The sequence below is a fragment of the Coregonus lavaretus genome (genome assembly GCF_964263955.1).
Source record: "Coregonus lavaretus genome assembly, chromosome: 2".
Taxonomy (NCBI): domain Eukaryota; kingdom Metazoa; phylum Chordata; class Actinopteri; order Salmoniformes; family Salmonidae; genus Coregonus; species Coregonus lavaretus.
In genome coordinates, this window is record NC_139989.1 from 45,569,575 (window position 1) to 45,584,297 (window position 14,723).

General features: G+C 43.4%; 1 protein-coding gene across 6 annotated transcripts in view; it reads left to right on the forward strand.

Annotated features, from left to right (window-relative positions):
- Positions 1 to 14,723, forward strand: part of LOC311101419 (myosin-10-like) — a gene marked incomplete at its 5' end in the record, with an annotated part of 84,553 nt that overhangs the window by 46,946 nt on the left and 22,884 nt on the right. For 2 of the 6 annotated variants that reach the window (XM_084142556.1, XM_084142560.1), the window contains 2 exons: positions 7,030 to 7,057; positions 13,422 to 13,530. In XM_084142556.1, the coding sequence (XP_083998682.1) occupies positions 7,030 to 7,057; positions 13,422 to 13,530 (137 nt within the window). Of the gene's footprint in view, positions 1 to 7,029; positions 7,058 to 13,421; positions 13,531 to 13,909; positions 13,943 to 14,723 lie in introns of all 6 variants that reach the window. The other 4 variants (XM_084142557.1, XM_084142561.1, XM_084142559.1 and 1 more) reach the window with 3 other exon arrangements.

The window sequence follows — 14,723 nt, forward strand, 5'->3', positions numbered from 1 at the left end:
GTAGGTATAAAGTATCTATCCTATGTAATAAAGCTAACTTTCCACATTCACATAATGGCCCTTTAGCCAGTGTGCTCTCTGAGAACGTGGAGATCATATGAGCCATAGAGAATCAGGGCTTTGATATGTATTACAGAATTACTTCAGTTTATTTGGGTGTCTGGCTCTGTGTTCTGCCTTTGATGAATCCTCAAGTTTCTGATTGTGAAGAGACGGGTAATTGAAGTCAAAATCCTCTTTATTTATTTATCTGGCTTTAGAAGAGAATTCAAGTTGATAAATGAGACAGATTGAAGGCCTAACCCTCTATCAGGGGAGAGATAGTAAGGCAAGTGTCAAGGAGAGAATATTAGAACAAGAGATATAGAGACCAGCATAACATGTTATATCAGTGACTGGATCGATGAATCAATGGCTGAGGTCTTCATTATCACTGACTACTGACAATCAGCTGCCAGTTTGAGAAAATGCGATTGGTCTCTGATGTGAATCATATTCTAATCATGTATTGCTGTAGCTCGGTGTTGCATGCTTAGATTCAAAGCGATCACAGCTACAAGATCTGGTGAAAATCAACATGAGGTGGCTGATAACCATCTGAGTTTCATAGAAGTTATTCTCATGAAAACACAGTGAAAAGCTCTGCCACAGAGAGGAAGAGTAATCAAACTTTGACTTGTGGAGCTCTGGAGTCTGGTGTGTAGTCCTACTCAGCAACCCATCGATCATCCCTCCTGTTTTGTTATTCTCATCAGAGGCATACAATTTGGAGAGCAATAGCTTTTGGGGTTGGCTGAGGCAGAGGAAAGGTTGTATGTAATAGAGCAATAATCAGGTATGAGTAGAAACAGACAATGTGTCTCTGGGAGGACAAAATAGTACCCTGTCTGTGACCGCACCACAGGCCAGAGAAATAGGAGCGCTGAACAATATGGTCATTTATCAGTGTCACACAGACTCTTGCCGCCAGCAGCAGTTCACACTATAGTGACATAACAAAAGGTCATGCCTATAACACCTCGTAGACATTCAGGTAGCGAGTCACTCCTCTGATGAAAGGTGACCGACATTAACTATTTACCATTCCAACCATAATTTGAGTTTAAAGATGATAATCCGTAGAGTTATATTTGTTCCTGGGACTCATTGTTCAAATCTGTCATGAGGTCACAGTCCCGGATCAGTGGGCTTAATAAAACTATGTAAGCTCTTTATCTTCTGATCAAACATGGGCTTGGGCTGGGGGGTAATGTAGCCATGACGCAGGGTCCAGCGCTGACAGCTGCCCTCTGACAGTCTGTTAGTCAGAGGGACATGGGGCTGGCTAGGTAAACACAGTGGCCTCAAAGGGCACCTATGGTGACCTTCAGTGTGGCTAAGTCACCCCCAGACCTCCACAGGCCACCTCACACTGACAACACCTCATACCATGGGCCACCAGGGTGTCTGAATGGAGCTGAGGCACAATGAGCTTTTAGGGAGTGAGGACAGAGCTATGACAGAGACACAGAATGGGAGGGGGTTGCTATAGGACCAGACTTGTAACCAACACATACACAGGAAGCTTTTGTCCCTCTGATCCCTTCGGAGAGTGCTCTGTCTGTTTAATCTATAACCATCCACTGTGGCTGTCATGTCAGTTTTCACCGTTTGCGACATGCCTTTCTCTTTTAAAAATTGCATTGGATTAATTAGCTATTCATGATGCACATGCACACAAAGAATCTGTGTGTCCTCACTTCACCCCTCTCCCACTCTCTCCCTGGCTCAAAGCGTCGTCCCCAGGGTGGGTAGATTTAGGGACGTCAGGCAGGCTGCTGGTTCAGCAGACAGAGGAGTGGATACGCTCTGCTGGAGACAGAGACCAATCACAGCGTCCTCTGTTCCCGGGGCTACACAGACATATTTTAATGTGACAAGCCAACTTTATCAGTGTAACCTACAGCAGTGGGGCTGTGAAATCAAACCCATTCAGAGATTGGGGAGCACAGCAATACTGGTTAGATATTGATGGAGGTGGGAAGAGGTGGTGGTATTAGTAGGGGGGGGTCATTCCTCCCAGTGATATTGATGTTTAGAAATCTAAGGTACGTTTGGAGGATTTCCACAGGAAATGAAACAACCTCTGTCTTTCTTCCACAGGAATGTTGAGGACTCCATCCTTACAGCGTCAGAATGTTGGCTGAATTTTAGGAGAAAAGGTTATCCAAACACAGAGGTGGCTGTGATGTTTGTCCACATTAAAAAATGTTTCCATCTGGACTCAATAGCTTCCTACCCAGAGACCCTCATGGTGTTGACTCTGTGTTACAGGGTTACAGGGTGCGGCAACCTCTACTCCCTCCGGATGATTTACCTTCTGGTGTTCATGCTCATGTGTCACTGTGTCATGTCAGCTATGTCACCTATCCTCAAATAACTTTGTGATTTAATTTCCCATATATTCAAGGGTTGGGAGAGTGCCTGCCACATCATTCTGACAGCTCCTGTTCCATTACATTATTTGGGCTGATATCCACTCAGATAAACTGGCATGCCTCCACAACACCCAGTAAAGAGCTTCATCAGAGTCAATCTATGGAGAAAAAAAGAGTTGAGTTACTGTGTGTCCAGTCCACAGAGCAAGTTCTTGTTAGAGGAGATGGTTAATAGGGCTGAATAATGAGAGGCAGAAGGAGAATCATGAGGACAGCAGCTGCAGCAGGTAGTTCTCTGGTAGAGCACTGCTCTATCTAACATCTGTCTCTATCTATGCTTCTAACCCAGGGGTCTCCGACCCTGTTCCTGGAGAGCTACCCTCCTGTAGGTTTTCACTATGCTGATTCAGCTTATCAACCAGCTAATTATTAGAATCAGGTGCGCTGGCTCTCAAGGAACAGGGTTGGAGAGCCCTGTTCTAGGCTATTTGAATGTTGATTTTTTTTAGGGGCTATATCAGCTTTAATATTGCAGATAGATTGTGGCTTCCATCAATGTAATTGTCTGCATAATTTCCAATCCCTCATATATAGATATTTTTTTAATGTGTGTGTGTGTGTGTGTGTGTGTGTGTGTGTGTGTGGTGTTGTGAGTGTGTGTGTATTTTTTTTAAATATATGTTCCTTTATTATTTTTCCCTAACCCTACCATCCCTCCCCTAATTGGAGTAAATGAATGGACAACAACACTTAGGCTTCTACTTCAAGCTTATACATACTATACATTTTACGGACACAGTATATTTTACAATAGTTATCTTTTGTTTGTTTTTAGTCCCATCCAATCCCAAACCCCTCCCATCTATCTGAAGACCATCCAGTTTTGATTTCTATTTGCCATATATTTTTAAACTGTGCTGTTTCACAAAAGTTCAGAACCTTTATACATTTTACGGACACAGTATATTTTACATTACTTATCTTGTTATTTTTAGTCCCACCCTTCAGCTCCACTCAACCCCTCCCATCTGTCTCTGAACACCATCCTGTTTTGATTTCTATTTGCCAAATATTTTTCAACCATGTTGTGGTGTTTCACAAAAACTCAGAACCTTTCTATTCTCATAGTTTCTACAGATTGTAAATTAAAGATAAACATTTTTTCTAAGAGTATTATTATATTATTGATAGATTGACTATGACTTTTTAAATCACCCAACAGTGCTATTTGCAGAGTTATCTCCAGGTAAATGTTGCAATTCTTCAGCCATTCCTGAACCTGCGACCAAAAACAAGCTACATACAGTGGGGGAAAAAAGTATTTAGTCAGCCACCAATTGTGCAAGTTCTCCCACTTAAAAAGATGAGAGAGGCCTGTAATTTTCATCATAGGTACACGTCAACTATGACAGACAAATTGAGAGAAAAAAATCCAGAAAATCACATTGTAGGATTTTTTATGAATTTATTTGCAAATTATGGTGGAAAATAAGTATTTGGTCACCTACAAACAAGCAAGATTTCTGGCTCTCACAGACCTGTAACTTCTTCTTTAAGAGGCTCCTCTGTCCTCCACTCGTTACCTGTATTAATGGCACCTGTTTGAACTTGTTATCAGTATAAAAGACACCTGTCCACAACCTCAAACAGTCACACTCCAAACTCCACTATGGCCAAGACCAAAGAGCTGTCAAAGGACACCAGAAACAAAATTGTAGACCTGCACCAGGCTGGGAAGACTGAATCTGCAATAGGTAAGCAGCTTGGTTTGAAGAAATCAACTGTGGGAGCAATTATTAGGAAATGGAAGACATACAAGACCACTGATAATCTCCCTCGATCTGGGGCTCCACGCAAGATCTCACCCCGTGGGGTCAAAATGATCACAAGAACGGTGAGCAAAAATCCCAGAACCACACGGGGGGACCTAGTGAATGACCTGCAGAGAGCTGGGACCAAAGTAACAAAGCCTACCATCAGTAACACACTACGCCGCCAGGAACTCAAATCCTGCAGTGCCAGACGTGTCCCCCTGCTTAAGCCAGTACATGTCCAGGCCCGTCTGAAGTTTGCTAGAGTGCATTTGGATGATCCAGAAGAGGATTGGGAGAATGTCATATGGTCAGATGAAACCAAAATATAACTTTTTGGTAAAAACTCAACTCGTCGTGTTTGGAGGACAAAGAATGCTGAGTTGCATCCAAAGAACACCATACCTACTGTGAAGCATGGGGGTGGAAACATAATGCTTTGGGGCTGTTTTTCTGCAAAGGGACCAGGACGACTGATCCGTGTAAAGGAAAGAATGAATGGGGCCATGTATCGTGAGATTTTGAGTGAAAACCTCCTTCCATCAGCAAGGGCATTGAAGATGAAACGTGGCTGGGTCTTTCAGCATGACAATGATCCCAAACACACCACCCGGGCAACGAAGGAGTGGCTTCGTAAGAAGCACTTCAAGGTCCTGGAGGGGCCTAGCCAGTCTCCAGATCTCAACCCCATAGAAAATCTTTGGAGGGAGTTGAAAGTCCGTGTTGCCCAGCGATAGCCCCAAAACATCATTGCTCTAGAGGAGATCTGCATGGAGGAATGGGCCAAAATACCAGCAACAGTGTGTGAAAACCTTGTGAAGACTTACAGAAAACGTTTTACCTGTGTCATTGCCAACAAAGGGTATATAACAAAGTATTGAGAAACTTTTGTTATTGACCAAATACTTATTTTCCACCATAATTTGCAAATAAATGCATTAAAAATCCTACAATGTGATTTTCTGGAGAAAAAAAATCTCCAGTTGACGTGTACCTATGATGAAAATTACAGGCCTCTCTCATCTTTTTAAGTGGGAGAACTTGCACAATTGGTGGCTGACTAAATACTTTTTTTCCCCACTGTATGGACAGTACCAAAACAAATGATCTAATGGTTCTGTCTCTTCGCAGCAAAATCTGCAGAGCTGGGATTGTTGTATCCCCCATATATATAACATTCTATTAGTTGCAAGAATTTTGGATAATAATTTAAATAGAAAAACTCTTAAGTTTTGAATCCAGTGTTGTTTTGTGTCTCAGTTCATAAACCATGTGCCATGGAATCGGTACATCGAAAATCTCTTCCCAACTATTTTGCAATCTATATGGGACAGCTGTCAAAAAATGTTTGGTCCTTAAATTAAACTGGTATACTTTTTATTCATCACAATTTTCTTTAACCAATTTTGGTATTTATTGCAGGGCCGACAGACAAGTTCCTTACTTTCTCCCCCTTCCACTTACCTCTTCCATTTTTGCGGTAATGCTGCAATTAGTTGGTTGTAATTTTGAGTAGAGCAGACATTTCCATATCTTTTTGTTAGCTGCATGTGTGACATAACTCCACCAGTCCTATTTATGATGTAATTTACAAAGATTATACTGTTTTTATTTTGTTTTCACCAAAAATATAGTTTTTTTTATCAATTAGTATATTTGAGTTTAACCATAATATTTGTTCTGTCTTTTCTGGTGGATTAAACTGAAATTGCAACCAACTTCCTATGGCTTGTTTTAAAAATAGCGATATTTTGGAGATTTCATTTTCAAATAACCGAAAGTGAAAGGTTGTAATCTGAATAAAGGGAAAAAGGCCATTCTTGAACAATCTGTTAGAGAACCAGTTTGGATTTAAGTATAACTTTTGTATGACTGAAGCCTTTAGTGAGAGGTCTAATGCTTTAATATTTAATCATTTCTGCCCTCTGAATTCATATTCATTATATAAATAGGCCCATTTAATTTTGTCTAGCTTGCCGTTCCAAATAAAATGGAATATTGATTTCATTTAGTAGCCCCCAATCGTAGCTAGCAAGGAATCTTATCATACCACCATTGGCAGAATAAAAAGTCATGGAAACATTATTATGCACTAGTTTCAGAGCACCTGTATACACTCAGTGATATCCAGCTACATCTGAGACTTAGGCCCAGTACTCTTTAACCTCATCCCTTGCTTGTGTTTACTGGATTAAACACTTGCCTTGCAGTGTGGAGGAAGACAGCTTGCCAAATTGGTAGCTTTCATCTGGGTTTCCCTGTGTCGCATTGAATATCTTGTTTTTCAATATATGGATGAAATTAGGGCATGATCTGATAATATCAAACACCTCCTCAACCACAGAGCCAGGGTATCAAACAGAGCAGTCCTCTGTGGATCCTAGTATTTGTAGTCTACATGGCTGTCCTCAGAGTTTAGGACTAGGCATGTCCAATTTGCTATGGATCTAAATCTATTTTGAAATGAAAGACGTGTTTAGATCTGACCCTGACACAGCATGACTGTCTCTCATACAGCCAGAGTCTTTATGAATGGGCTGTAAGGTTGATCTGATCACACTCCTCAGTGTGAAGAGATGGAGGGATTATCCAGCCCTGTGGTGAGGAGTCCTAGTGTCTGCTGGGGCAGAGCAGCACCCCACTGTCACTGCAGGCCAGAGGACTCCTGTTGACATAAACACTGCATGGAGGGTGTTCCTTCTTTCTTGTCTGGATGTCATGAAATAGCCTATGTGTGTGTGCACATTATCTGTAGTGGAATAGGCTGATTCAGACTCTGTCTTTTTGTTTTCTTCCCACAGATCGTGAAGACCAATCAATCCTTTGCACGTGAGTATCCCACTACTCTATTGGGATAATTTCTCTTGACAGAACATCCTTTTCACTCATATTTCACTGAAACATTTCACATTATTGAAATCTGCTTGCTTTTCAAATGGGGGTAATGACATTGACTTAATTTAACATATTAAACAAAATTGTTATAAGTGTATATTTCAGTGTTCCATATCAGAGCTGTATTATCAGCCCAATCCTTTATCTAACCATGCTAATGTACCTGATGATGTTCTCAGAGGCCTCTGCTCTGCTCCTTCAGTATTCTAGCTGTCCTGCTCCTGAAACATTACCTCATTAAACTGCCCAGTAAGGCAAACCGATCGCCTCAGCCTGCCAAGTCCTGCTCTGACACCATCTCTCAAGCAGGACTGAGAAGGTAGAGGTTGTTATTTTAAGGTGGGCCGAGTCCAGAGGAAACTCAGCAGCTTTATGAGCTGGAAAATGAACCTGTCTGGCACTGAGGCTGATGTGGCTGCACCTTTTAAGTAGGGTCTCAGTGATGTGCCCCCTCTCGTCAAGTTCACTTTTGGAGATTTCCTCCATGCAGAGCTGTACCCCAGTCACTCCTTTCTAGGGCTGTCCCCGACCCAAAAAAAGTTTTAGTCGACTGAAAGTCGTCTGTTCTTTCGACCAATCAATTGCTCAATTTTTGCTAACATTTCGAAAAAACCTGTTTTTGCTTTGTCATTATGGGGTGTTGTGTGTATATTGATGAGGGGAAAAAACAATTTAATCAATTTTAGAATAAGGCTGTAACATAACAAAATGTGGAAAAAGTGAAGGGGTCTGAGTACTTTCCGAATGCACTGTATATGCCTACATTTGCGCGCAGGCCAGGTAGCCTATAGGCCTATGCGTCCTTACTCAACATTGACAGGAGCGCTCCAAACAAAAGACAATGACTAAATTGACAGAACTCGTAAATTGAATTAAATAAACCAAAACTTGTTTCTCACAAATAAAATAAAATAAAATTGTATTTGTCACATGCGCCGAATACCGTGAAACGCTTACTTACAAGCCCTTAATCAACAATGGAGTTTTAAGAAAATAGAGTTAAGAAAATATTTAGTAAATAAACAAAAGTAAAAAAAAGTAGCACAATAAAATAACAATAATGAGGCTATATACAGGGGGTACCGGTACCGAATCAATGTGCGGGGGTACAGGTTAGTCGAGGTAATTTGTACATGTAGGTAAAGTGACTATGCATAGATAATAAACAGAGTGTGTGGGGGGGGGTCAATGCAAATAGTCCGGGTGGCCATTTGATTAATTGTTCAGCAGTCTTGGGGGTAGAAGCTGTTAAGGAGCCTTTTGGACCTAGACTTGGCGCTCCGGTACCGCTTGCCGTGCGGTAGCAGAGAGAACAGTCTATGACTTGGGTGACTGGAGTCTTTGACAATTTTTTGGGCCTTCCTCTGACACCGCCTAGTATATAGGTCCTGGATGGCAGGAAGTTTGGCCCCAGTGATGTACTTGGCCGTATACACTACCCTCTGTAGCGTCTTACGGTCGGATGCCGAGCAGTTGCCATACCAGGCGGTGTTGCAACCGGTCAGGATGCTCTCGATGGTGCAGCTGTATAACTTTTTGAGGATCTGGAGACCCATGCCAAATCTTTTCAGTGGGGGAAAAGGCATTGTCGTGCCCTCTTCACAACTTTTTGGGTGTGTTTGGACCATGATAGTTTGTTGGACACCAAGGAACTTGAAACTCTCGACCCGCTCCACTACAGCCCCATCGATGTGAATTGGGGCGTGCTCGGCCCTCCTTTTCCTGTAGTCCACAATCATCTCCTTTGTCTTGCTCACGTTCAGGTCCCTGACCTCCTCCCTATAGGCTGTCTCATCGTTGTCGGTGATCAGGCCTACCACTGTTGTGTCGTCAGCAAACGTAATGATGGTGTTGGAGTCGTGCTTGGCCTCGCAGTCGTGGATGAAGAGGGAGTACAGGAGGGGACTAAGCACGCACCCCTGAGGGGCCCCCGTGTTGAGCGTGGCAGATGTGTTGTTGCCTACCCTTACCACCTGGGGGCGGCCCGTCAGGAAGTCCAGGATCCAGTTGCAGAGGGAGGTGTTCAGTCCCAGGGTCCTTAGCTTAGTAATGAGCTTTGTGGGTACTATGGTGTTGAACGATGAACTGTAGTCAGTGAACAGCATTCTCACATACAGTGAGGGAAAAAAGTATTTGATCCCCTACTGATTTTGTACGTTTGCCCACTGACAAAGACATGATCGGTCTATAATTTTAATGGTAGGTTTATTTTAACAGTGAGAGACAGAATAACAACAAAGAATCCAGAAAAAAGCATGTCAAAAATTGTATCAATTGATTTGCATTTTAATGAGGGAAATAAGTATTTGACACCTCTGCAAAACATGACTTAGTAATTGGTGGCAAAACCCTTGTTGGCAATCACAGAGGTCAGACATTTCTTGTAGTTGGCCACCAGGTTTGCACACATCTCAGGAGGGATTTTGTTCCACTCCTCTTTGCAGATCTTCTCCAAGTCATTAAGGTTTCGAGGCTGACGTTTGGCAACTCGAACCTTCAGCTCCCTCCACAGATTTTCTATGGGATTAAGGTCTGGAGACTGGCTAGGCCACTCCAGGACCTTAATGTGTTTCTTCTTGAGCCACTCCTTTGTTGCCTTGGCCGTGTGTTTTGGGTCATTGTCATGCTGGAATACCCATCCACGACCCATTTTCAATGCCCTGGCTGAGGGAAGGAGGTTCTCACCCAAGATTTGACGGTACATGGCCCCGTCCATCGTCCCTTTGATGCGGTGAAGTTGTCCTGTCCCCTTAGCAGAAAAACACCCCCAAAGCATAATGTTTCCACCTCCATGTTTGACGGTGGAGATGGTGTTCTTGGGGTCATAGGCAGCATTCTTCTCCTCCAAAAACGGCGAGTTGAGTTGATGCCAAAGAGCTCGATTTGGTCTCATCTGACCACAACACTTTCACCCAGTTCTCCTCTGAATCATTCAGATGTTCATTGGCAAACTTCAGACGGCCCTGCATATGTGCTTTCTTGAGCAGGGGGACCTTGCGGGCGCTGCATGATTTCAGTCCTTCACGGCGTAGTGTGTTACCAATTGTTTTCTTGGTGACTATGGTCCCAGCTGCTTTGAGATCATTGACAAGATCCTCCCGTGTAGTTCTGGGCTGATTCCTCACCGTTCTCATGATCATTGCAACTCCACGAGGTGAGATCTTGCATGGAGCCCCAGGCCGAGGGAGATTGACAGTTATTTTGTGTTTCTTCCATTTGCGAATAATCGCACCAACTGTTGTCACCTTCTCACCAAGCTGTTGGCGATGGTCTTGTAGCCCATTCCAGCCTTGTGTAGGTCTACAATCTTGTCCCTGACATCCTTGGAGAGCTCTTTGGTCTTGGCCATAGTGGAGAGTTTGGAATCTGATTGATTGATTGCTTCTGTGGACAGGTGTCTTTTATACAGGTAACAAACTGAGATTAGGAGCACTCCCTTTAAGAGTGTGCTCCTAATCTCAGCTCGTTACCTGTATAAAAGACACCTGGGAGCCAGAAATCTTTCTGATTGAGAGGGGGTCAAATACTTATTTCCCTCATTAAAATGCAAATCAATTTATAACATTTTTGACATGCGTTTTTTCTGGATTTTTTTGTTGTTATTCTGTCTCTCACTGTTCAAATAAACCTACCATTAAAATTATAGACTGATCATTTGTTTGTCAGTGGGCAAACGTACAAAATCAACAGGGGATCAAATACATTTTTCCCTCACTGTAGGTGTTCCTTTTGTCCATGTGGGAAAGGGCAGTGTGGAGTGTGATTGAGATTGCGTCATCTGTGGATCTGTTGGGGCAGTATGTGAATTGGAATGGGTCTAAGGTTTCCAGGATGATGGTGTTGATGTGATCCATGACCAGCCTTTCAAAGCACTTCATGGCTACTGAGGTGAGTGCTACGGGGCGGTAGTCATTTGGCAGGTTACCTTCGCTTTCTTGGCACAGGGACTATGGTGGTCTGCTTGAAACATGTAGGTATTACAGACTCGGTCAGGGAGAGGTTGAAAATGTCAGTGAAGACACTTGCCAGTTGGTCCGCGCATGTTCTGAGTACACGTCGTGGTAATCTGTCTGGCTCGCGGCCTTTTGAATGTTGACTTGTTTAAAGGTCTTGCTCACGTCGGCTATGGAGAGCGTGATCACACAGTCGTCCGGAACAACTGGTGCTCTCATGCATGCTTCAGGGCTGCTTGCCTCGAAGCAAGCATAAAAGGCATTTAACCCGTCTGGTAGGCTCGCGTCACCGGGCAGCTTGTGGCTGGGTTTCCTTTTGTAGTCCATATTGGTTTGCAAGCTCTGCCACATCTGACGAGCGTCAGAGCCGGTGTAGTAGGATTCAATCTTAGTCCTGTATTGACGCTTTGCCTGTTTGATGGTTCGTCTGAGGGCATAGGGGATTTCTTATAAGCTTCCGGATTAGTGACCTGCTCCTTGAAAGCGGCAGCTCTAGCCTTTAGCTCGGTGCGGATGTTGCCTGTAATCCATGGCTTCTGGTTGGGATATGTACGTACGGTTACTGTGGGGACAACGTCGTTGATGCACTTATTGATGAAGCCGGTAACACTCTGCAAACAATGTGTCCACTCCAACAATGAGAACAGGAAGACTGGAATAATAATATTGAATGCATTAAAATAAATGACCATAACCAAAGTAACAAACATTGTAGATTAGAAATTATAGGAATTAACGATTCCTGGTTATATATATAATGGGGAATTGATATACACTAACAATCAAACATAAACAATTCACACAATGAAGTTATGAAACAATGAATGTACACAAATTGGCAGGAGAGAGCGCATTCTGAAGAGAGAAGTCCCAGGGCTGGCAGGCCATACTGCTGGTTTTCAATGATGGACTAGATCTAAAAAGCTTTATGATGTAGTTATGGAACTAAGTTGGCCTTTGAGGAACTTTGTGCAGAGTAGAGGGAGTTATGAGTGTGTTTTGGTACACAGCCGCCCTGAGTCTCCATCTCCAAAATGAACTGCCACTCAGACACTAGGTTTCCATTTAGTGGCCATTGCATATGCAGCACTGGATGTGAGAGTATTCAAATAATTACACCCCCTGTTGGCCAGGATGCTACCTGCCGAGTGCTTGTGGGCTATATGCCAATGATCTCATTTAGACCGACCCATTATCACAGCAATAAACACACCAATCTTACACCATCTTATAAAGTTTTCATGTCCGACCAGAAACCTACTCTGTTGTACTATCTGAGAGAGAATCCAGTCTCCCTGTCATTGAAAACCAGTGAGAACTGGTTTACATGCCAGTCCACATGATGAGTAAGTAATTTGGTTTACAGAACAGGGAGTGGTGCACTGGGTCACAGACCTGTGGAATCTCTCACCTTAAGAGTGTGACACATTGATGCAAGAGTCACAGGCCTCACACACTGATGACCTGGCTACCTTGTGCTTGAACAAGAAGATTGACTAATACAGAAAGCCAGTCTGCTTGGAATTAAGAAAAGTATGTCCCATGTCCAAATCTGATGTTGTCATTTCGACCTAAAACATCACACTGTTCTCACAATTGTAATGTGACATCAAAATAATCTGAAATGGCATTTGATGAACATATATTACACTATACCTCCACACCACCCATATACAAAGTGTAGAGGGGGAGACTCGCATTGAGTTGCACTCTGGCCATTTATCCATTAAGCCAGCATTCTGTGTGGAGAGCTAATAGCTGGCTATGGTAAAGCCACGGGTATGTGGCTGTGTGCTGGGTCTGGAGGGGAGTGAGAGTTGGGTCCTGGCGGAGCTGCGGACGCCCCTGTCATTAGAGCCGGGCCAAAAGCAGAGCCTAGAAACCCTGGAGACCTGCCCACCCAACCGCAGGACCCTGGAGTTAAAAACAGACAGAGCAGAGCAGGGAAAACAAACAACAGTATCAGACTCTCTCTAGTCTAGTCTATAGTATGTCCCAGGGCTGAGCAGAGCCATCCCATCTGACGTGATGAACCTATGGGCTGGGCTTTTTGACTGTCTTTGGTTGAGATTATATGTGGAAGTCTTCCAGGAAGCTTGGCTCTGTCTGGCAACCAAAGGCACATTTATAACAGTAGACAAAGGGTTATGCAAGTATTTGCTGGAAGTGTTCAGCAGTGCTGAAATGTTGATTATTTTATGAGGCCTGCTTGGGAGTAGATTAGACCTGTTTCTTTGCTCGCCCTCATCCCTCCACTCCCCCCTCCTCTCTCTCTCACCATCCTCTCTTCTTCCTCTGTTTAATCTTATGTGTATTGGTCCTGTCTGTCTCCTCCTCACACACAGAGGCGAGTCGGGCGCCGGCAAGACAGAAAACACCAAAAAGGTCATCCAGTACCTGGCCCATGTCGCCTCGTCACACAAAGGACGGAAAGACCACAACATTCCTGTGAGTGTTTCCATTCCCTCCTTCCCTGCTCCCTTACCCAACTCCTGTTAAACCCTCCAATGTGTCCATGCTGGACCCAAAGGCAGAGGCTTTATCACAGTGTGTACTCAACTGACTTCTAAACAAATGTGTTCTAGTTTAATGACCCCTGATGCTAATGGCTAACGTAGCTCCTCTAATAGAGTCTAATCAGTTTGTTGTTTAGTACCACCTTAACCTGAACGATCTCAGCTCTAGCTCCGTGGTGCTCAGTGCCATTCTGTCAGAGCCAAATGTTAGCAGGATAATGTTAGCCACCAGTAGGTTCACTGCTAATGGCTTGTGTTTGACATAAGCGCCTCCTCAGGTCTAACCCTTCCCTTTGTTTATTACCTGAAACAAACAGCCCGAATCTCCTAAAGCGTTGAACAAGCTCCAGGCAAGTGTTTCCCCACTTTCTAAAACAGTTGTGCTCAGTTTGGATGTTTTTGCATGCCCTTCCGAAATCAAACTGTACTGTCTTCTCCCATGAACTTATCTCTGCTGGCTACAGTATATGTGGTATTTGTTTGTGCTGGCAAAACGTATAAGTCTGTTATCAAACCGACAGACTCGTATTACATTGTGTTTTATCAGTTGTTTTAGGTTTATTTTAAGGAAATACCCATCAGTGTCAACATACAGTAAGCCTTAAAAAGCACAAGTGAAACAAATATTTGTCATTTGTAACACAGTGACTGTTTATTTTCTGTGACCTTAGAACAATAACTAACCCCATGTGCATGTGTTGTTTGTGGTTAGGTTCCAGTCATATTTATCTTTGTCGTTCCCATTTTGAATGTACATGGGAATGAGATGATTTGATGTGAACTGTGAAATCACATCAGACTTTGGCTCTCCAAACCCTCTGCCACGACAACCCTCTAATATCTCAACCATTATCCTTTATTGTCCCTAATCAATAAGCACATGGTGGGTCAGTGATGTGGGAATGCTTTGACCTTCCTATCTCCATCTTGATCCTCACTTGGACATCTTGGGGAATGAAATGAAGCTACTATTGTCTCTCTGCTGCATAACATGAGCGCGCTTCAGTAACATTGGAGGCTCACCTGGGACTAATACACTGCACTGCATGTTTCTGCTTGATTCATGATCCACTGTTCCCCCACATAGACTTCTAACATTACAGCAACTCAATACTCCGCTGTGGATACGTC